The 24,773-nt window shown below is 30.4% G+C and overlaps 1 protein-coding gene across 1 annotated transcript; it reads right to left on the bottom strand.

Moving 5' to 3' along the window:
- Positions 1 to 5,237: 5,237 nt before the first annotated feature.
- On the bottom strand, positions 5,238 to 24,605 carry LOC149373733 (uncharacterized). Its single transcript, XM_089595780.1, has 7 exons — positions 24,542 to 24,605; positions 24,275 to 24,326; positions 24,104 to 24,196; positions 23,959 to 24,059; positions 6,340 to 7,269; positions 5,993 to 6,238; positions 5,238 to 5,632 (listed from the first exon to the last, which is right to left on the bottom strand). Exons 1-7 carry the CDS (start codon positions 24,603 to 24,605, stop codon positions 5,238 to 5,240), a joined length of 1,881 nt encoding a protein of 626 aa, XP_089451906.1.
- Positions 24,606 to 24,773: the final 168 nt, after the last annotated feature.

Genomic DNA, 24,773 nt, shown 5'->3' with positions numbered 1-24,773 from the left:
CATAATAATAATGATGATAATGATAATTATAATGACGCTCATAATAGAGATAATGATGTGATAATGACAATGATGATGATGTCAATAAAGGCAATGGTTATGATGATGCGGATAACGGTCAAAATTTTGATTTTAATTACTTACGATGTTACTGATAATCGTAAAAGTCGTAAAAGTAACGATGTTAATAATGCTAATGGTAAAAATGACGTTGATAATTATGCAGATGATAATAATAATAATAATAATGATGATAATACTATTTTCGTTGATGATAATGATAATAATGAGAACAATAATAATAATAATGATGATAATGATAATGATGATGATGATAATATTGATGATAATGATAGTAGTAGTAGTAACAATGTTAAAAATGTTGATGACGATAATGACGTTGACGATAATAATAATGATGATAATGATATGGATTATGTTAATCATAATAATATTGATAATAATGTTCGTGATAATGATGATGATGATAATAATAATGATGATAATGATGACAACGATCATGATGATAATAATGATGATAATAATAATAATAATTATTATAATGATGATAATGATGGTTATGATAATAATCTTTATTTTTATAGTAGAAATAATGACAATGATAAAAAAGATATTGATCATAATGGTAATAACGATGAAAATGGTTATGATAACAATAAAGATAATAATATTAATAATGATGCTTATGATGATAATGGTAATGATAAAGATGATGATAATAATAATAATGATTAGAGTGAAAATAATAGTGAAACTAATAATAATAATTATGATAATAAGAATAATGAAAATAATGATCAGGATGACAGCCATGCTAATAATAATAATCATCATGATATATTATGACAATTTAATCATAATTATAATGGTAGTGACAAGGATAATAATGATAAGGTGATAGTGATGATGATGATGCTTATAATAACGACGTTAATAATTTTGATAATACTAATGACTCTAATGATAATGATAACGATAATGATAATGATAATGATAGTAATATTAATTATAGTAATAAAAGTGATGATGATATAATGATAATTATGATAATAATATTGATGATAATAGTAATAATAGAGAATAAGATAATTATAATGAAAATAATAATAATAAAGAAGGATATTATGAAAATAATAATTATTATTGTCATGATGATGATGATCATAATAATAATAATAATAATAATAATAATAAAAGTGATGATTATAATAATGATGATAATGCTGATGCTGATGGTGATTAGGATGATGATAATAATTATCGTTGTAATCATAATGATAATGATGATATTAACAATAATAATCACGCTTATAAAAAGATAACGATGGTTATGGTAGTAAAATTAATGATATTGATGAAGTTGATGGTTATGATGATACTTATGATAGTCATAAATCAAATTTAAGTGGGTAACCATGTTTCTTACGGTAGTAGAAGTAACAATGTTGATTATGTTTATGTGAATAATGACGTAAATAATAAAAATAATTAATAATTATTAATGCTAATCATATAATGATTTTGATAGTGATGATAATGATGATAATAGTGAAAATGATAGTGCGGTTGATAATGCTAATGATACTTCTTATGCTTACAATAATAAAGATAATGGTTATAATGATAATAATAATTATAATTATAAAAATAATGATAAAGATGATGATGCTGATTATAGAAATGTAGATGACAATAATAATAATAATAATAGTAATAATAATAATGATAATAATAATGATGATACTCGTGATGATAATAATTTTGATGACAATACTTATCATAGTAATAATGGTTGAAATGATGATAATAATTATTATGTTTATGGTTATGACCATGATTATGGTGATGATGATGATAATTACAATGATAACGATGATGATGTTGATAATGATAATAATAACGATAATGTTAATAAAAATAATAATGATAATAAACATAATAAACATAATGATAATAATGATAATACTGATGATCTTAATGATAGTAATTATGGTTGTGATGATAATAATTATGAGAAAAATAGTATTGATTATAATAATTTTACTGATAATGATTATAATCGTGATGATTATGATTTTAATTTGTGTTGGTGGAAAAGTTACAAATGCTTGTTATGGTAATAATTATAATGGTTAAGTTAATGATAATGATAATGATGTTAGTGATAATAATAATGATGATGGTTATTATGTCGATAATGATGAAAATAATTATAATAATATTGTTCTATTGAAAAATAATGTTTTTTAGGATAATGATGATAATTACAACAATGATAATCATAAATATAATAATAATGATGAAAATAATGATAGTGATGATCGTAATGACAATTTAGATTTATGTCGGTCAAGAAGATACTGATGATAGTCATGGTTACGATGATACGGATAATGCTGATAATGATAATGATGATGATGATTATAATGATAAAGGTGAAGACAACGATAATAATGATAATGATAATGATAATGATGATGAAAATAATTACGATGATAATGATTATAATTGTAAAAGTGATGGTGATAATTATTTTGATAATATCATTAATGATAATTGCTCTGATCATAATGTTGTTGATGATGATAATGATAATGATAACGATAATAATACTAATAATGAGCATGATAGTTATGATAATAATGATGATGATGATAATAAAAATTATACTGACAATAATTATGATAATGATGATTATGATGATAATAGTGATGATATTGAAGATAATGATAGTGATAAAGTTGATGATGCTGCTGCAAATAATGATGGTAATGGTGGTAATGATGATGATAATCATGATAATAATGATGTTTATGATGATAATAACATTAATATTTATGACAATAATGACGGTTAAATTGATGATCATAATAATTGTTATAATAATGATGATCATGATGCTAATAATATTAATATTGCTGCCGATAATAATGACGATTATGATAATTATGATGATAATATCAATAATGATGATAATAATTATAGTTATGTTAAATATGTTGCTACGATAAATATAATGATAATAAGGATAATGATGATCATGTTGATAATAATAATAATAACGATGGTGATAATAATGATGATTATGATTATGATAATGTTATTGATAATAATGATAAAAATAATGATACTTATATCTATGAGGATAATAATGATAATGATGACGATGATGGTAATGTAGACATAAATAATAAGAATGATTAGAATATTCATAATGATAATAATAATAATAATATGGTAATAATAATTACGATGTTGATAACGATAACGATGATGATAATATAGACAATGATGCTCATATTAAGAATAATGTTAATATTAATGGCTATAATAATAATGATGAGAATGACAATGTCAGAATAATGATCAGAATGTCAATGGTTGTGATGATAATAATGATAATCATCATAACTATGAGGATGACGATGATTTTTATAACGATGATAATGATGATGATGACGATTATAAAAATAATAGTGAAAATGACAATAATGATGATTATTATAATTTTGACAATAATGATAATGATAAAGATGTTGATGAAGATACTGATGGTGATAGTCATAATGATGATGGTGATGATAATGGTTATAATAATAATTTTGATTGATATCAATAACTCAGTTACTGATGATAGTAATTGTAGGAATTATACTGATGCTTAGAATGATGATGATAATGATAATGATAGACATAATAATGATGATGATAATGATGATAATGAAAATAACGATTATGATGATGATGAAGTTGATGATAATGATGATGATCATGATGATAATAATGATGGTAATGATTATAATGATAATGATTATGTTAGTTTTATTGGAAATAGTGATGATCGTAATATTAATAATGAAGATTATTAGATAATTGATGATGATGATAACGACGAAGATGTGGATGATAGTAATGCTGACAGTGTTAATAAAGAGAATGTTGATAGTTAAAATAATATCAATGAGATGGAAGATGACCATAAGGCTAATAATTATAATGATAGTTGTGATTTTTATCAGTAAAAAGTCATTGATGGAAGTAATGGGTGAAGTAATAATAAAAATAATGATAATAATGATAAAAATGATTATGCTGACGATAATAATGATAATGACGATCATGATACTGAAAATGCTGATCATTATGATGACGATAAGGATCATTGAAATAAGGATAATGATGATGACGATAGTAATAATATTGATAATAAAGTTAAAGATTGTGATTATTATAATGAGAATAATTATAACCATAAGGATGAACTTAATGATAATTATGATGATGATGATTTTTTCTAGTTACTTCGTTACCTGAGTTTCTTATGGTAGGAGTAGGTATAATAATGACGCCAATGATAATAATAATAATAATAATAATAATAATGATGATGATGATTATGATAATGATAACAGTGATAAGGAAGATAATGGTGCTGATACTGATGATTTTGATTGATGACGGTTAAGAAAATTCTAATGGTAGTTATACTAATGATGTTTTTAATAATACTGATAACGTTTATGATAATAAAGATAATTATAATGATGATGATAATGATGATGATGATGATGATGATGATAATGATGATGATGATGGTGATGATAATGATGATAATGATGATGATGATGATGATGATGATGATGATGGTGATGATAATGATGATGATAATGATGATGATGATGATGATGATGATGATTGTAAGGATATTGATGATCATGTTAATAATGATGATGATGATTATGATGATGATTATAATGTTGATGATTATGATGGTGATGATTCTAATAATGATGATGATAATGATTATAACTATAACAATGATGATACAGATGACGATGCTGATTACATGAATGTTGGTGACGATGATGATTATGATAATGATAATGTTGATTATGATGATGATGATGATAATGATGATAAGAATAATTATGATGACCGTCATAATGGAAAATTGATGGTGATGGTGATAATGATGGTGATGCAGGTGATGTTGATGGTCATGATGATACTGATGATGGTTATAATTTTGATGTAAGTATGTTACAATGTTACTGATCGTTGTAGAAGTAACAATGTTGATAATGTTGATTGTGAAGATGACGTTGATGATGATTATGATAATGATGACGATTATGATGATGACGATGATGATGATGATAATAATGTTTGTTGTAGTAATGTAATGTTTTCACTTTAAACACAGTCATATCACTGCCTTAATGGACATACTTGCAAATGTATTTGATGCTCTTCGCAGAACTGCAGAACTCAACATTAATATGAGCATTATATGTCTTGCTCAGCAGAGACGAATATGCTACCACCCAACGATTGTCAATATTAATGTCTGTGTTTCTGATATTTTTAATAAATGATTGTCCGCCATTATCAGGACTTCTTCGACGATATATTGGGTATCCGTCGACATGTGTGACCGTATCATTGGTAAAATCTTTAGGGAAATTTTTAGTACATTTTCCATCTGCCATGCAAGGCGAATAACTATTAAGAGTACCACATGGACCATGGATCATGTTTGTTGTAACAATATCAAACAGCAGTTGATCAGTGGATGGATCTGGAATTTCTGCAGAAATAATACTACCGATTTCTTCAGGACGGATTTTGTCGATTAACCAAATCAAAATGTGTGCATGAGGTAATCCTCGCTTTTGCCACTCAACCAAATACAGCCAGCAACGTGTGGGACCGAATACATGTAATTTAGTAATGAAACTTATTAAAGACTTTAACTTTTGTCTGAACACACGTGCTTTAATGTCATGGCGATGCATCGCATTTTGGCCAGGCAATAGCAAAGATGCAATCTCTGGCCATTTTGGATTACATGTGAACGTGATAAATAAACATGGTCGTCCATATTCGCGCACGAAAGTCAGAGCATTCTGTATATATTCTTGCATATGACGTGGACTGCCTATGTACGATGATGGTAAAATGACATGGTTACCAATTTCGGCGACGTCGGCGTTGTTGTTAATAGCGTCTCGAAAATGAATGAACTCTTCCGCGCACAGCTTTAGTTGATTATATTGTAAGTATCGTAGTCGTTTGCCCTCAATCTTCGCGTACATGTTGACTATGAATTGTTGACAAAGCTCACGACATCGTAGAATGACGTTGTCCAGGCTACGTGTAATCATTAATCGGTACGCATAATAATCCTTTGAGCTAACGTTCTTGTTCGTTTCAGCTCCTGTAATGATTGTTCATAAAAATTAATTTAAATGTATTACGTTCAATAATTTAAGAGTTTTGTTAAATGATTAATGATTAAATTCATAATCAATGAAGTACCTGATACGGGATCTCGTTGTTTTATGTTTATGCAATATCCGTCTTGTCCCTTCCAGAATATTAGCGGATATTGGAGAGCGTTATATGAACGATGTGTGTCAGCAATGAACTGTAGATTGTTATTTTTTCTACGAATCACAATTTCTCGTGGAGCTGTACGATCGCCAACCATGATTCCAGCAACATCATCAACAACGGGTGCATTGAATCTACGAATATGCTCTCCAGATGGTGTTTTATCAGGATTAATGACGATAGCGTGATTATCGCTTTGTAATTGGTGCATATGTAATTTAAATATTTTCAACAATTCATTGTGCTCGTTCAATAGAGCATCCAGCTCGCTGACGATGCGTCTGGCATAAAATGAATCAAGATTATTAAAATCACAACGTGCATTCACGCGATTGGCAAGTGCGCTTCCGGAATCCTCACCGCCCATCAAGTAGATTTGTAAGAATTTATGTGGTTCGTTTGGCATTGGCAACAGTGAGTCCATTTTATGATAAACTTGGCCTCTGATTTTGAATGTAGAATTGTATTGTTGACCATTTGCATTAGTATTTCGAACTATTTCTGTTGCTACGAACGATGTCATTTGAAAGCATGAATTGAATGTCAGAATTGACTTGAGGAATACGTTAGAATCTGGATCCATGCCGATAAGTAAGCCGTTCAATGGTTCAGGTGGTGTTTCAATTTCTTGTAGTTGCACTTTTCCTGACGCGCAACACATCCCAGCTGGCTCATTTTTGAATTTCAGAGCATGACAATGCGGACATTCCTTGTCCATAGCACCAATTACCACTTTTGAATGAGCATAATATTCAATATCGGGCTCATACTGGAAGGCTAGACGCAGGAATGAATCAGATGTAAATGCTCGATGTACCTGTTGTCGTTGTCGGTCATTTGTTTTGCGTCTATTGACTGTGAAACGGCGTGATTGTAGTTGTTCTAATCTTATGACTTCATTGCGCTCAGCTCATGTATCTTCTGGCTCTTCTTGATGCAATTGCGCCATTCTGACACGTGCATCAGTATTTTCTTGCTGGATTTGTTCTCCAGTTCTTTCGGATCTTCTACTTTGCAAGTTTCGAGATTTACTTGTATTACGGCTTAAATCAGCCCCTTTGCGTTTTCTTGGCATTTCTCACTGTACAAAACACACAAATAGAATTAATGAAATTACTTAATGATGCCAGTATTTTTACCGCAGTTTTGAAATGATTAGTTTGAATTTATAAATTATAAAAAAAATATAAGTTTTATGGAAAAATTTTCCAACTAAAAGTAAAAAATTAAATTTTACGAAAATATTGTCTTACAATTTTTTCATACAACCAATATTTCCATTGACATTTCAAAATAAAGATTCATAATGAATGAGTCAAATTTTTGGAAACTATGAAAACCTTAATTGTTTAATTACATTTTTTTAATAAAATTAAATTAAAATTACATTCTTATAAGATCAATATATTAGCCGTAATGTCAAAACCTTAAGAGCATTATTTGTAAAATGTTAAAATGAAATGACGGCAAAAATCTTGGCCCTAGTTAAAATGTATTTAATATTTAGTTGTACACACAAACATTTACATATTCACGTAAATATTAGACTGTTTTACAAAAGCGAAAAATTTTATTTTTTATAATCATATCGAAAATATATGGTTAGAAATGGTAAAAAAAAAAATTAATACAAAAAAAAAGCTTGCCCAATTTAAAAAAAAATTGAATTCCACCGAATCTTTTATGATCGTTTCCAACAACATTTTCGATATAAATAAAAAAAAGTATACTTACAACACAAAAGCAGCTGTCATTGGAAGCTCGTGCCACGTGTTGGGTACTTTTGAGGTTATAAAAATCACTTGATTAACTAATCGTGCAAAATACACTCAAAATTCATAATTTTATTATTATTAATAGAATAGGAATGATTAATAGTTAATATGAGAGTTACACTGAGATAGCAAAATAATAATTGTCAACGTTACTACTACACTTGATGCATAAACAATATAGCCGACAACTGTGTAGAAAGTGAGAGAAGTCTTATTGTGTGAGAGAAACAGGAGACCGTCTTCGTTCTCATCCCTACTCCGTGCTGTTTACTGGGTCAGAAGTGACACCTGTAGACATCTGGCGGGGATAACTAATTAAATGACGATTGATCAGTTATCGACCGGAGATGAAAAATGATTAAATTGCTAAAATGGCTATTAAAAAATAAAGGTTGATCGTAGAAGGGTGAAAATTGAGGATTGTATGTATTTTTGTATGTTGTATCATAAAAGAAGAAAAACTAAAAATTTTGTCTAAAAAATAAAAAATAAAATTTAGGGGTGGACTACCCTTAACACTTAGGGGATAAAAAAAAGATGTTGGCCGATTCTTAGACCTACTCAATATGCTCACTAAATTTCACTAGAATCGGTCAAGCCGTTTCGGAAGAGTATGGGAACGAAAATTGTGACACGAGAATTTATATATATATATATATATATATATATATATATCATTCATTGCATTGTATAAAAACTAATTACTGTCTTCCTCAGGAACTAGAGTATATGTATGTGTGTGTGTGTGCGCGCGAGCGCGTGTGTGTGCATACGTACCTATGCGTCCGTGCGCCCCTCTTAGTTTCAAATCCTAAAAGATAGAAGAGCAGAGAAAATAAGGCCAGTCGAAGAATCCCAAGAAAAAACGTCAGTCAAGAGAGTTGAGGGGAGTACGTTATGACAGTTGACGAGTCGGTCGTTAATAAACTCTTCTCTCACCAATATAAGTAATAAAGGATTGTCAAATGTGAGACCTTGTTATTATCTTTGTTTTCACAAACAAAATTTAAAAAAAGTTTCTATTATTTAACAGGCTAGCAACTATCTGATAAAATTTATTACTAAATACACTAAAGTTCGTTTGAAAAAAATTAAATTCCAATCTACGGGCGAGACCATACGTGATAATGTGAATTTCTTCCCTAAAGATTTTGTAGTGTTACCATACATAAAAGACTGTGAAAAAATTTTTAGAAACGGTTTTAATAAATTCAATATCAAAGAAATTTTCAGATCTGTTTGTAAATTTAATTTTTTAAATAATTCAGGAAAAGATAGCGTTGACACCACCGACAAAGTGTGTTCCGTTTGTGGTTTCAAGTGCAATAATTGTGATAAACATTATGTAGGACAAACTAGTAGAACTGTTGATACTCGAACGAAAGAACATGAACGCGATTGTATTAACGAGAAAGATTCGTCTGTAGTGTATAAACATATGAGAGATTATGGCCACACTTTCGACTTCGATTTAGTACAAGTACTTGACCAAGAAAATTGTTATTACAGACGTTTAATATCAGAAATGGTATATATCACTAAGCTAAATACTGTAAATAAGATTACTTACACAAATAATTTGAGTACAGTACTTAAATATTATATCAAAGATTGTTTGAAATAATTAAAAATACAAATAGAGTTTTATCGTGTGTTTGAATTCGCGTCGTTTTATACATGTATACAATCTTTCGATTTTCATGTGTGTCGTTACTTGCATGTACCTAGTCCTACTTTAGATTGTATTCAGACAGCTTAAAAGCTAGTCGGTTATATTAGAGCAGATATAGATATTATTTAATATTAAGTAGACGTTGCTCTACATAATTTGTAAGTTCATTTATTCTATTTAATTGTTTACACTTGTAGTTTATGGTAGCTGTTGTAATATTTATTTTCATTATAATTATTGTAACTCAGAGACTTGAAAAGAACTGCCTTAAGTGCATACGAAACGTTGTCAACTGAATCGAAGACTGAACAGTAAGCCCTTGGAGTTTATTAACTTTATTTTTTATTAAATTCTAAGTCTTTCATAAAACATAAGCAGTATTTTTTTCAAATATCACTTACTTCTTACCATATATTTATGAATAAAGAAACAGATTAAATTGTTTGCAAATACACTACTAATTAGTTACAGCATTTAAAACGACTTTAAAACCAAAGAAATTAATTTACGCCATTGATAAAATAATTCTTTTTTTTTGTTTTTTTTTTGTTAATAAATTAAATTACTCAGCCTGCTTTACCAGCCACTAGAACACAAATAATGTGATCACCATCGTAGTCTGGCACTTGTTTTTTAAAACATAAATAGAAGCATTTCTAGTTATATTGTTCATTCTTAAGAACTTTGCGATCAACTTTTATTTCTTTGAAGATAATAATGTTCATGAAATACATAAACTAAGCATGAAATATTTAGATAAAGTCTTAATGAATAATAGGGTATTTGTATATGCATAATTAATATGACTTTCACGTAACACCTAATATTGTGGCAAAGTAACTGATATCTTCGTATACAATAAAAAACAGTTTTAATTGTCTTAAGATATTATGATTGAAAGAAGAAGTAACAAATCAAATTATATACGCGTTTAAACGTTTATTGCAGGCTTTTAAAAAATTTTAATTTTATAAACAAGGCAAAAATAATTTTACAAGGATTATATATAAATTCAAGTAGAGCATATTTTAATTTAAGAGCCTTTGCTGTGTGGGGTGTTGTAGTAAGTCCACATTTTGTCATTTAAAGTGCAGTAGACTTGTTCACACATTTATGCTTTGAGACTGCCAAAAATTTCAATAAAAAATGAATGTTAAATGTTTATATAACGTCTTGAAAACTTTTATTATAGAGCTCTATCTCTGTCAGTATGTAGATTTGTTGGTACTTGACTGAAATTGGTTTGTTTCGTAGTATGAATTTCATTGCTGCTGTAACGTTTTTCATTTTATAGGTACAACCCATGCATGCTTCAAGAATACGTTTATTACAAATTGCGTGTACCTATAATCTTTGTTTTCACAGCACGACTTCGTCATAGACGGAAATGACAGGCTTGTTTGTTAAGCTCTTTCACAATTTGCTTTTTAAGATCGATCCTTAGTGGAAGCTGGTAATTGAATGATATTTAAATTTCTAGACTATGGATTTGAAATCCTGTTTCATGATTTTCTTGAGTAATATTTGAGATCTTAGATAGCACCTGTTTGACCGTTTCTGTTTGCCGGGTTCCTATTTAGATGACCAGGAGAACCGTTAGATAAACGCTATAAAGATATGTAAGTATAAAAATGTGGGCTTAACAACTCTCATGAAAAATTGGTTGAACGATTAGTCTTAACAAAGACGTATTGAGCCAAAATTCAGATAAAAGAGAAACTCATGAGTTAAGTTAAACGGAAGGTAGCTTTTTTGATGTCTTAGGTTATGCTGAAGATTATCGTAAGATTGTGGTTAATCTAAGAAATGAACTTAAAATTAAAAAAGGAGTCTTAACCACTTAACACACGTACTTCACTCAAAATTGATTCTTAATCTTTCTTCAATGTATGCACTTTTTGACTAACATCATTTATCTACTAACCGTCATGGGACTAGGTCATAGCGCAGAGGAGGAAGTGTATGTTAAAAAAATACAAAGAGCATAAAAACTTGAGAGACAAGTATGTATGTTAGACTAAACTAAAGAAAAGTAAATCAGAATGAAGTTATAAAAAACAGTATTACATACGGGAAAAAAAGTCCAAAAATACGATGGTAAAAGGATTATAAGCAACTATATGTAATCGATTACGTAGTTGTTACGCAAGGCCTGTTGAAAATTTAGTTTTAAACAAATTAGCTTTATCACCGCTTTTTTATAATGGCAGACTTAAAGTATTTTTTTTAGAAAAACCGTTTCCATGGTAACAGCTCTCAGACAAATACAGAGGAGAACACTGATAGTTGAAAAGTTGTTTTTACAGTACCCGTGAGAGTCAGAAAATCTCCCTCACAATACTACAGAAAAAACTTTTCAAGAACACCTACGTAATGCAACAAAAGTGCATGTATTAAGCTCGTTGAAAAGACAATTTTCTAGTAGGTAAGGAGATTTAAAATGAAAGTTCGTGATAATACAGATTTGGAGTATCCTCCGAATAATAAATCAAAACTGGCCCCCCTCTGCCCTTATCATAATAGGGCGTACAAGGCAAACTATATGCATCATAACGTTTATCTCCCCAACAGTTTCTTGTAGACTGACATAAGTTAATAAAATGGGTGTACTCATTCTTCATGTAAATTTTTAAATTTTTTTATGCCATTGAGCAGTTAACAAGTGAACTAAACTAATTTTGTTCGGTTGCGCTTGCTCTAAAGAGGTGAGTTTCAATGGTTGTGCCTAACTTATAAAAGCACTTGATTAGGCTCTTATTAAGCTTGCTGTTGAATTAATATAAAAAAAAATATTAATAATTGCGTCACACCATATTATAAGTATAAATAGCAGAACAGTCATGTTTAAGTCATTTTTAAGTTATCCTTAAGTCAGCTTTAATGTATATTTAAATTATATTTTAGGTATTCTTAAAACTTTCTTTAAAGTTATCTTTCAGACAATGCCAGATTATGCTAAAGTCATCTTTCATTCATTTTTAAGACATTTTATGTAGCACTTACTGTCGATAAGACATCGAGACATATTACTAAAGGTTAATACCAACACTTTGATTGCACAGTCAGTAGTGTACCTGGGGATCGAAGTTGAAATCCAACCGAGGGCAAGAAAATAACCATCTGAAAATTTATTCTTATATTCATTACAATGTACTTAAATAACTCCATAACTGAAAGGAATTGGTTAAAAAAAATGAAGTTTCGAAAGCTTGCTTATTTAAATAGGACGATATTTTACACATATAAATATAAGTGGCGGGTCCAGGTCTAAGCTTCTTCCTGTTCTAGGGTGGTCTCGTATCTTCAAGGCAGGAGGATGGCCCCATGTTAACGTCAATAGGGATGGCCTTGGATCCATATGCAAACTATGGTCCATAATCAAGCAAGAAAGCAGCCATAGGTACCACGGGCACAAGAGTGTGCAAGCAGGACGAGCACATGGGTCAAGACGGCTGCCATGGGTGTTATGGGTACAACAAGTGCTCGTAGCCGCAGGAAAACAAGCATAATCGTGGAAGGCGAGTTTGTGGGAGGAGGTGGACTGGGCTCGTACCCCTATAGCTCTTAGCTCAGCTGCACGAAGGGGGCTAGGTCCGTATCCACTTTGTTTGCAAACTATCATCCTTAATATTTTGCAACACAGTTTTCTTATTTGTTTTACAGGCATAATCTAGAACATCTAAGAATCAAATAATAAAAAGATTGTATTTTTAATGCATATTTATTATATTCCTGACACAAAACACAATGACAGCGCTAAAAATTTGTTGCATCGATAGTATTTCTGTTAACTGTCACTGAGTCTGCTCTTTGGATACCAAGAATTTAGTACCATTAGTCACCACATTTCTAAATTTTTTGTTTTAAAACCTCTGTTTTCATTTCATTTTTAGAACGAAGTTCTTTATGTCGCGTTACTCGGGGGGCTGGAATTTTAAAACCGACAGATTTTTTTTTTTTTGGAAACAAAAGTGGTTTCACCCGAAGTCTCTGCCTTTCAAATCTCCCCCCTTACCCCGTCCCCCTCACCTACTGTTCTCTACACTCTTCCCCTCTCCCCACTATATATGTATATCTGCCAACCGTGCGGTGTTACTCTTCTGCACACCTTTACCCACCATTCCCTCTCACACTCCCAAGCAATTAATTTTTTAACAAATTTTAATTTTATTTTCCCACAATAATTTTTCTTTGACTTTGAATTTTTTTCATTTACAATTCTAAAAAAAAAAAAAAAAAAAAAAAAAAAAAAAAAAAAAAAACATTTTCCCTAAAGAGATTTGAACCTTCGACCTCCTGCACATAAGGTCCAGTACTTTACCCACTCTGCTACGAGCGCTGCCGACTAGAGAAACTCGGTTTCTTGTACTTATCGTGCCATTCGTAACTATAATATTCCATTTTTATATGCATTCACTGATACTACATTTAATTCATGATAAATTGTGTAAGTATTTGTGTTCAAAAAAAAAAAAAAAAAATTTAATTAGTATAGATATGGTTATGTAGATTAAACATAATAAGGCGCGTTATTACGCATTAAATATTTGTATTATATGCATTTGATGCATAAAATACCGACCGATTTTTATTAAACCTGAGGTTTTTTTTGGCATTACAGTAATGCTAATAATGACTGTTATAAATAAATTATTTTATAAATAAATTATTAAAATAAACATATACGATAGAGTTGCACAACGTATAAATGGCTTTCAAGATTTCAAATTCGACTCACTAATTATGTTACTATGTCACATAATTATATAAATTAAAAAAAAAAAAAAGGGAATTAAAAAAAAAAAATAAAATATGAAAATAAGAAAGAAATTAATTAAAGAAAATACAAAAAAATAAAAAACAAATGTAATAAAATGAAATATAAAAAAAAATAAAACAAAAAATGGAAAAAAAAATAAAACAAAATATAAAGAAAAAAATGAAAAAAAATGTAATAAAATAAAATATGAAAAAAAAACAAGAAATAAAAAAAAAATAGAACAAGAAATAAAGAAAAAAAAATAAAATAAAATGAAAAAAAAAAAACAAACCAGGGGGGATAAATGGGTCATGGGACCCACGGTAAGAACGAAGTTCTTCAAACATGAGAAGAGTATACACACAATTTTTCAGGTAACAAGGGGGTCGCCAGACCCACAGGAAGAACGAATCTAAGGTAAACGTTAGTACTGCATTCATGTTGTTTACTAAAACAAACACTTGAAAAACGAATAAAAAAAAAAAAAAAAAAAAAATAGCTTACTACTGACGATGGTTGAACTTCGTGAGAACGTCGTGCATAAATACAGTACTCACGAAGTTCAACCATCGTGAGTAGTAAACTACTTTTTTTTTTTTTTTTTAATTCGTTTTTCAAGTGTTTGTTTTAGTAAACAACATGAATGCAGTAATAACGTTTACAGAGCTTTATTCTTCCTGTGGGTCTGGCGACCCCCTTGTTACCTGAGAAATTGTGTCTATACTCATCTCATGTTTAAAGAACTTCGTTCTTACCATGGGTCCCATGACCCATTTATGCCCCCTGGTTTGTTGTTTTTTTTATTTTATTTAATTTTTTTTATTTATTTCTTGTTTTACTTTTTTTTTATTTCTTGTTTTTTTTTTTCATATCTTATTTTATTTTTTATCTTAGTTTCATGTTTGACACTTTTAGTTTTGCATCTTTGCACAAAACCGTCTTTAAAATAGCCTATTACCATGCAATAAACATATTTGAAGTTCCCTGTATCAAAGTTTTATCAATAAAGTTACTCACTTCGCATTAAAAAAAGTTGATCAGTTACAAGAAACTGGATCAACTCTCTGCAAGACAAAATTTATAAATAAGATTATATGTTCGTGATTCCCAGTAGATTCCATGTACTTAGTTAAAAATTGAGTACAAATTTCAATGCTTTTTATCCAGAATATCGGTACAACAATATAATCCTCTGCAGCAGGCTTGTAGTCAACAAGTTTAGCTAGTCAGCTTTGGCTTTTGCTGGTATGATACAATTAAACTTCTATTATAAAAAAAAATCTTTGACATACTGCATACGAATACAGTTTTATTTGGTTGTGTTACTTTACCGTAACTTATTAAATTTCTGTCCATATCTTTAACAAAAAAAAAAGTTTCTTATCAAGTTCTTTTCATTTTGACCAGAAACGTTAAGCCTGTGTGTAATATTACCAATTTTGTTGCTTGAAAAAAACGACTATCACCTACTTTTACGTTTATAGCTCTTCAAGTTCAACAGATTCATGAAAAAAACGATCATTATTGATTACATGATCAGAGCAACTACTATCGAGTAACCATTTAACTTTACTAGCACAGCTGTTTACTTTAACATGCGACTCATTTCGTATTTTCGAATTTTGATGTTACGAATAACTTCGCTAAGACAACTTGCTGATGTGGGGCTTAGCATATACCTTGATAATACAAGGTTAGAGATTTTTAATAAGGAAACAGGAACAAAATACAAATCAGGAAAATACAAACGACCAAACTGGATTATAGATTTTGAAGTTATGAATAATTCAGAGAACACTCCAATGAAAAATCATAATACATATTTATTAGTAGCACATTTAGTCTCCTAAGACGAGATCATGGAACAATCTAAGACAGACATCATGGACCCGCAAAAGAGTCAAAATTCAAAGACCTTAAGTGACACTAGCAACCTTTGAGATGATTATTCTGAGATTGGGAGGGAGACATGTAATGCTCTCAAAAATTTAGGGAGAAATTTTAAGTAAAGACATGATTTCAAATGAACATAAGTGCATGCTTAAAAACCATACGAATACAGATGAAATCCTGAACTTTCAGAAAAAAAGAGAAAATGGCCTATTGTGGTATATAAAACTGGGGCACACGTCCTTATAATGTTTGAAACAACTTCAAAAATCAGAATCAATATTATCAAAGATTAAATTCACAGATTCCACATTGGATTGTGAAATATGTAAATTAGCTATAATGGAAAAATTGCCATTCCCAGAAGTCAGGGTCAGAGCATCTCAACCTTTAGAAAAATACAAATGGACACTATGGGTCCAATAAAACCAGATTTGTATCCAGGTGAAACGAGATTTATAATTGTACTGAACAAAGGTCTTGCAGAGAAGTGTCTAAAAGAATATTTCAAGCATGTTAGAAGTCTATTAAGATATCTGCCTAATGGCAGTGACGATAAAGAATGTTTTATCTGAACAGACAATCGCACGGAATTTACTGGTGAAAAATTTTCAGAGGTCATAAAGAGAGAAAAAATTGTAGGTGAAATCTTGCCACCATATACTTCAGAGCTAAATGGTATTTCAGAGCGTTTTAATGAGTCAATAAAATGGAAAATCAGAGCGCTCATGGTTGACTCAAGTTTGCCAATTAGTATTTGAACTTTAGCTATTGATGTAGCAGTGCACGTCTACAACAGAACTACACACTTCAGCATCAAGTTTAAAATTCCGATAAGCCAAATAAATAAAACTCAGAAGGCTCACATAGATAAAATTAGACGCTTTTGGTGCTTAGCTTGTGCTAAAATCCCTATAGCTAAATCCAAACTTTTAGAGAGAACTTTGAAAGCTATATTAATAGGCTATACGTTGGCTCGTTACCTGTTATGGCATCCCTCGACAAAGAAATTCTAAATCTCCCGAAACGTTAAGCTTAATGAGAAAATTTTATATGGAAATATTAGCAGAAACATGACTTACTCAACAAAAAACAATTTGACGAAAGATATAAAGTTTAAATCAGACTTAAAGTATGTCCATATAATGCAGATAATGTAGAGCACACTTCAGAGTCTGATCATTCGAACACTCTCAGTAAATCAAAGAGAGAGCGACCAAACAAAAGAGAATCAAATCAGGCAACTAAGAAAATAGACACGCAAGTTAAAAAGCTACATACCAAAAAAGCCAGGATCAATAGATCCACGTGCTCTCTTCTTAGACTGGCAGGAAAAAATTATGTTTTTGATGATATCAATTGTTTACCTACTATAAACACTAAAGAACAAAAAAATCTAAGACTAGATGATGAAACGACTTATGTCGTCTTTGCCAAAACTAACTTAGATTCAGTCTCGTACAGTAAAGCCTTAAATTCAGATGACAAAACACATTGGCTACAAGCTATCAGAGAAGAACTGGAATCTATGGAAACAAGTAAGGTATGGAAAATAGTAAACAGACCATCCTTAGATAAAAATGGGGTAAAAGTACACACTATAGTTTCAAAATAGGTGTTTCAAAGAAAAGTTGGCCCAAATAAAAACCTATTTACAAAGCACGATTGGTTATCAGAGGTTTTAAAGACAAAAAAAGTATGAACTTAAAGAAACCTATGCTCCTGTACACACACTGGCGCTAATAAGAGTGGCTCTTACCATAATTAATAAATATGATCTCAATGTTTGCCAGATGGATGTTAAATCAGCTTTCCTTAATGAAACCTTAAAAGAGGACAGTCTTATAGAAATCCCAGACGAAAGAGACTATGGTACAGATAAGCATAAAGGCAAAAAGGTGTTCCTGCTCAGAAGATCAATCGATGGTCTTCGTATAAGTCCCAAGAGATGAAATAAACGCTTGACTGAGAAGGCCTTAAAACTTGGTATTGAAAAAAATGTAATGAGCCCTGTCTCTTTACTTAGAAGAAGAATAACCAAATAGTGATATTAGTGTTCTATGTTCATGATATTTTACCAGCTGGAAATGAATGAATTAGATAAATAAGATTAAGTTCAGCTCCCGCACAATGTTTCAAATGAAAGATTTGGGAGAGCCCATATATTATCTGGGCATGGAAATTTTTAGAGACAGAAATCAGAGGATTCTTACCCTAACGTAATCAGAGTATACTAAAATAAGTTTGATGCAATTTAATATCGCAAATCCCAGAAAACTCCAATGGTGACAAGACAAGTAAAAATATGGGATTGAAAAACTTTAAGCACGATAGAGAAAAAGTAACGCAGCCAACTATAGTGCCCTATAGAAAAGGTATGAAAAGTCTCCTCTATTAAGCAGGAGTCACTTGACAAGATATACTCTTTGCAGTATATTACTTGTCCAGGTGACAGTTAAAACTCACTGAGTTAGACTGGAAAGTAGTTAAAAAAGTGTTTTGGTATCTTAAAGGCACTCATGACTTAGGTCTGATTTTCAGAGCTAAAGGCAAGAACATGAACGCTGTGACTGATGCTAGCTTCAGAAACTTAGAAGATTCAACAAAAAAAGTACAAAGAACATAGTTCCCAAAAATTTTGTTGCAATTGTTTAAAAACATAAAATAATGTACTCCAAAAATTTTAATTCAGAACCTAAATTTGTCCAAAAGCTGAAAAGTGTGAAAAAAAACGAATAACGATATGATAACGAATTACTTAAAAGGGTATTACATTTATTATACAATATGCTAGATGACGTTATTTAAAATTACTATGCCTGATACAAATTGGTGGTTCAGCTGATTATTGTTTTACAAACATGATTCAAAGGTGTTTATTAAAACAATAGTTACGCCATAGCACTTAAAATTAGACATACTGTCAAGTATATTAGTCTCTCAACCCATTATTTTAAGAACTTCGTTTTCAGACGTACTACTATTTCTAACGCAGGTCTTATAGATGTTTGCTGATTCTCCACCGAAAGATACTTTTTTTTGACATACGATAAAATAGATTGAGAAAAAAACTGCATGAATATGACTCCAGTTTTTTTTTTTTTTTTCATTGCTATTAAAAAAAACTAATGTGAAGCACATATCAGATAACGTAAAGGTTCCCTATTATACCAATCGAGAAGTAATTATTTGACAATGTTATACATTTAACGAAGGAATTTTAAAAATTTCAAAAATGACGAATGATTCAGAATCACGAAAAAATAAGAAATTAGCTGTTAGATACTCAGTAGAACATTACTTATCTATCAAATTTTTTGGTTCTTCTTTCCCTCTATACAATCTCATAATCTCATTTATTGGCTTCATTATTTGTAATAACAACAATAGACATTAACTCTAGACTGTTAAATCCAATGATTATTTACTTATCACTGTAATAATGTCACAACGGTATGATTTTTAGTCACAAGCTCCAATGAATAATGTATACATACATTAGTGCCAAGTATCTCAGGAGGGGTAAGTTTGAGAAGGTGAAAAAGCTACACCCTATGTATCAATGTACTTCGTTTTTATTGAGTCTTAGTCCATCGTTCAGAGAAAAACCATTGATCAGTGGGTGCTTGGGTACCCAACTAAGAAGTTATACTTCTCTGGCAGATAATACATCAATGTAGATACACATTTTTTGAAACGATATTTTAATAGACAAAGAATTTTACAGAATAATATGTTAAAAATAACTTTCTAGACTAATAACGTATCTAACGTCACACTTTTACGTGTCACATATACCCACGCACTCTTTCTCAGTAACGTATATATTACTCACAAATTATACTTTATAGAAGGGCTTAAAATTAATAAGAACCCCTTTTCATTATTAAATAATTGTTTAATTTTCAGTAGATGATTAACGTATATTTATAAAAGACATACAAAGTTCTTGGTGTGCTATTCTTTTCTTTTGTTGGGATTTATGATAAATTATGTGGGAAGTGTTAATGTGTATGTATTATATTATTTTGTACGTGAGTTCATAATACCAATAAATTTATTAATTTAAATAATATTTAGTTTATTATTAATACAAACAGTGAAAGTGTTGCATTAGGATAACTCATTTTATGAGTCAACTTATAAAGCCCTATCAAACCACGAAGACTTGGGTCTATTTCTATTCTATTTTAAATGATTGTTGAAATTAATACAATAGAGAAACACAATATACATTAATGGGATGTATAACAAAGTAATAAATTTCGTGTATACATATAAGAATATTTAAATATTGTTGTTATTACTAAATGCATTATTAGTTAAAGTCAAAAAATTGACTACGAAAAAATAAATTACAAAAAATAAATTAAAAAAAGAAGTACACAGCTTCTGATACAAAAGCTTAAAACCTATTACTTAGGCATTTGTAGCCGCTTGTAGGTTTATTCCACGAGACTTATAGTAGCTTAAATGTAAAAAAGCTGTAGGTCACGTGTTTTTACGGACATTTTAGATTTTATGGCAGACAAAAAATTTCTTTTATGCATCCTTTGATAGAAAAGCTAATTACTTTTTGGTCAAGCCTTTGTTGACCCCTGTAGGGTTCATGCTGTGAGATTCAAATGAGTTATCTTGAAAAAAATCTACTGGTGTATATATATATATATATATATATATATATATATATATATATATTAACACTATGCTTGTGTAGAAGAATGCCATGTCTGAGCCTGAGGGCAGCAATGAATATATATATACACATGTACATATAGTTGTATTTCATCCCGTTGTATGAAAATTAATTAGTTTCTTCCTCAGGAGCTAAAGTCATTGTTATTCATCCTTAACTGGTTAGTTTTATCTATTACAGTCATAATTTTTTCTTTTGGTTACAACGCACATGATCCTTTAAGTTGAACCATAATACACTTCTTTTTGTCGTTGATATTGTGGGTACATGAAGATTATAAGGATCTTTAGGAATAAAATAATTAAAGGATTATAGCTTAGTACCTGATTAAAAAGGATTTTTAGTTGTAACTGTATTTCTTTATGCTTTAACCTAAAATAACTTAAAAGTAAATTTTTTCTTTTCATTCACATGTTGCACATCCTTCAAAAGTCACTTATCACACAGATTCAATGTGAGCTACATATACCAGTAAATGTATTTGTTAATATGTTGTCTAATTTTTGTTTGTATTGTTACTTACGTTTTTCTCATATTTTTTTTTTTTTGTTCACATTGAAACACAATTGTCTTTTTGCCTATAATTTTGAATGTAACATATGATATTGTTAAGATAAATAGTATCTCTTATTGCTTCTAACAATTATTAGGATTATTATTAACTTATTATTTGGAGTTGCAAAATATACTAGACTTATTGTGTATATAATAAATTGTCTTTTATTACATTTTTTCGAATTAAAATTTTTTTAAATTATTTCCGCGTTTTCTGTGTGTACTATAAATTTTATTTTATTTTAATTTTCCCTTGTGTTTGACGTGGCACATCCGGGGGCTCCGGAAATTAGACGAAAGACTATTTATATTTATTCGCTTGTTACATTAACCCTTACATTTTGTCTCATGTTTCTACCTACTATTTTACAAGTATTGATACGAGAACCAAAAAGTGCATATTTTCCTGGAGGTAACTGCATAAGTACGTATTTTATAAGTCTTATTCCTCAAGCTACGGCTATATCTTCGTAATAAATATATACTAAGACTTTGGTAACTGCGTGAGTCACGCTCACTATTGGGCTTGCTTGGTATTTCTTCGTTCTTTTCCTTTCTTTCTTTTGTCTTCTTGCACCTTATGTTTCTAACTTAGATCTTTCTTCCTATCTTCACGTTTAAAATGCATGCTTTTTTAGTTTATCCATGTGCACTACTTATATTTTGTTGTTTCTCTGTAACTTAATATCGTGAGTTTTATAATTTATTACTCTTGTTCTGTATGGAACTGGAATACCGACAATCATATTTTTCTTTCAACGGCTCTTTCAGTATGTATTCAGGACTATTTACTCTTCCAAAAAAATTTTTTATTGGGCATCCTATCATAGTGATATTTTAATGTATACCTTCTTTGCACTTGTTTCAATGCTGCTATTGCTCTCTTTCATGTTAGAGTATCTATAAGCTCCTCAAAGTATTTAATATATGTTTAGTTAGTTTCAATCTGTTTTAAGCTTAAGGGGATACACCCTCTCTGCCCGAAGAGTAATTCATATGGCGTGTATCCTGTGCTCTAATGTTCTGATATAGTATTATATGCTATCATGCATCAAGGAATTAATTTGTCCCATTTATTTTTCTTTTCCACATACGCCTTTATATATTACCAAAGTAGATGATGCATTCTTTTAATCACCCCCGTACTGTGTGGGAAAATACTGTGCTGCCAATTTTATTGATCTTAAATAATCTTGTGAATTCCTCGATTATTTTATTTATAAGGTGCGTTTCCCTGTCTGACGATAATTTTTTCGGGGCACCAAAATATGCTATGAACTTATCTGATTATGTACTCACCGTCTCTTGAGCCGTTGTACGATGTACAAGTGCTAATACAATGTATTTTCTCAGCCAATCTTAAATTAATAAAGTATGCGTATTCCCGTTATCTGATGACTTATTTATGTGTCAGTAAAAATTCATATATGACTTCTTAAATGCTCTACTCGGTGTATCGGTAATAATCATAGCCTGTTTAGTTTTAACTTGTACGAATTTTTTGTCTGACATGAGTCACATCTGAGAACAAACTGCCTGATTTCATGTTCCTCTAACAAGAATCTTTTGAGATTCTATTGTACATTTTGTGAATTCCTATATGGTCTTTTACTGCAGACTCATTGACATGACATTCCTTGATAACTTCTAGCTGTTGATCTGCCTGTAGTGTAACGAGTGTATGAGTGTACAGTGTACATTCAATCGGAAGTCTTTAAAAATTTCTTTTAATTATTTAATAAGATATGACCAGTGATGCAGATGAAAGATTGCGCGGTCCCTTATAATTCCTACATTTTTCATTTGGTTATTCATTACCAGCCCTCAAAGAGATTTCAAGCAAGTTGTAATATCCGATCAAAGTGAATTTTTCTCAACGCCTTTTTTTTACTATTCATGATTATTGGATCAGTATGATATCGTTCGCAAAGTGTATCAATTGTTTCTGTACTCGAACCATTTTCCAACACTGTACAGAAAACTAAGTTATCTAAATATCTAGTGATCGTCGACTTTTTTTACTTTCTGGAATAGAGGGGGGTCTGAGCTATCGCTCTGAATTAACGGTGGCTTATCACGTAAGAGTCGAGCTCTGCATACTCTATATTTATCCAGTGTGATTAAATTCTTAAGATAATGCTCCTCTTTGGAGAATTGCTCTTGCTCACTTATATTAGAGATCTGTTAAGTCCCTTACTTTTTCCTTCGTTCTCTGACAATAACCCTGACGTCCTACCCAGATCGGGTGGTGGCAAGGCATCCGGTGAAAGTGTGGCCCTGTCTTGGATTTCCTTATCCCTGTAACATTTTTTCCCTGAGGCATATTTAAAGTGGTTTCCCACTTCATGTTGATGTCCAATTTCTCACTGACCGGTGGTCCGCTTTTGTCCAGATTCTGGTTTATCTTGTTTTGCTCATCTACGGTGACGAGTGGTCTGAATTGTTTATAAGAAAAATGCAAGTATGCATACTCTTTATTTCCGTTTATTGACAAGCTCTCAAAAATTTCACACCTTGTTCCCTTGTTAGTGTCTTGTAAGTTTATACAAACATTTTTTTGAACTCCTGTACGAATAAAAATGTACAGTCATCGCTACCGTATTCTGTATCAGACTACAAGATTTCTTATACATATTCTAGATCGATGCATATAATCTTTTACTTCCAGTATCATAGTATGTAATGGAGTTCTCGTATTTCACTCATTTTTTGCACTTTTTTATAAAACATTTCACTCTGCGATCCTTCCTTCGGCGTCTGTCAGCTCGATTCAACCGTACTTGGTACAGTTGGCTGTTGCATGTTATTCTTTTGAAGCACATCTTGCACGAACGCCTGAGCCATTCAGTCACTCTTCTCCTTTCTTTAACTTTTATTCTCACACAGTATACCGACAGCTACATTCGTTCTGTCTACAGTATCTATTGTCTCGAGAAATCTCTCTTCCTTTCGGCCCCTTCTGCAGCAAAACTTACCTGTGCTCGCTGGTGACTTTAGTGCATATCTTTTAAC

Source organism: Copidosoma floridanum, unplaced genomic scaffold, assembly GCF_036245765.1.
Source record: "Copidosoma floridanum isolate Cflo_tuat_1 unplaced genomic scaffold, Cflo_Japanese_pri ptg000028l, whole genome shotgun sequence".
In the NCBI taxonomy this organism is placed as follows: domain Eukaryota; kingdom Metazoa; phylum Arthropoda; class Insecta; order Hymenoptera; family Encyrtidae; genus Copidosoma; species Copidosoma floridanum.
This window is presented reverse-complemented; position numbering and strand designations above follow the sequence as displayed.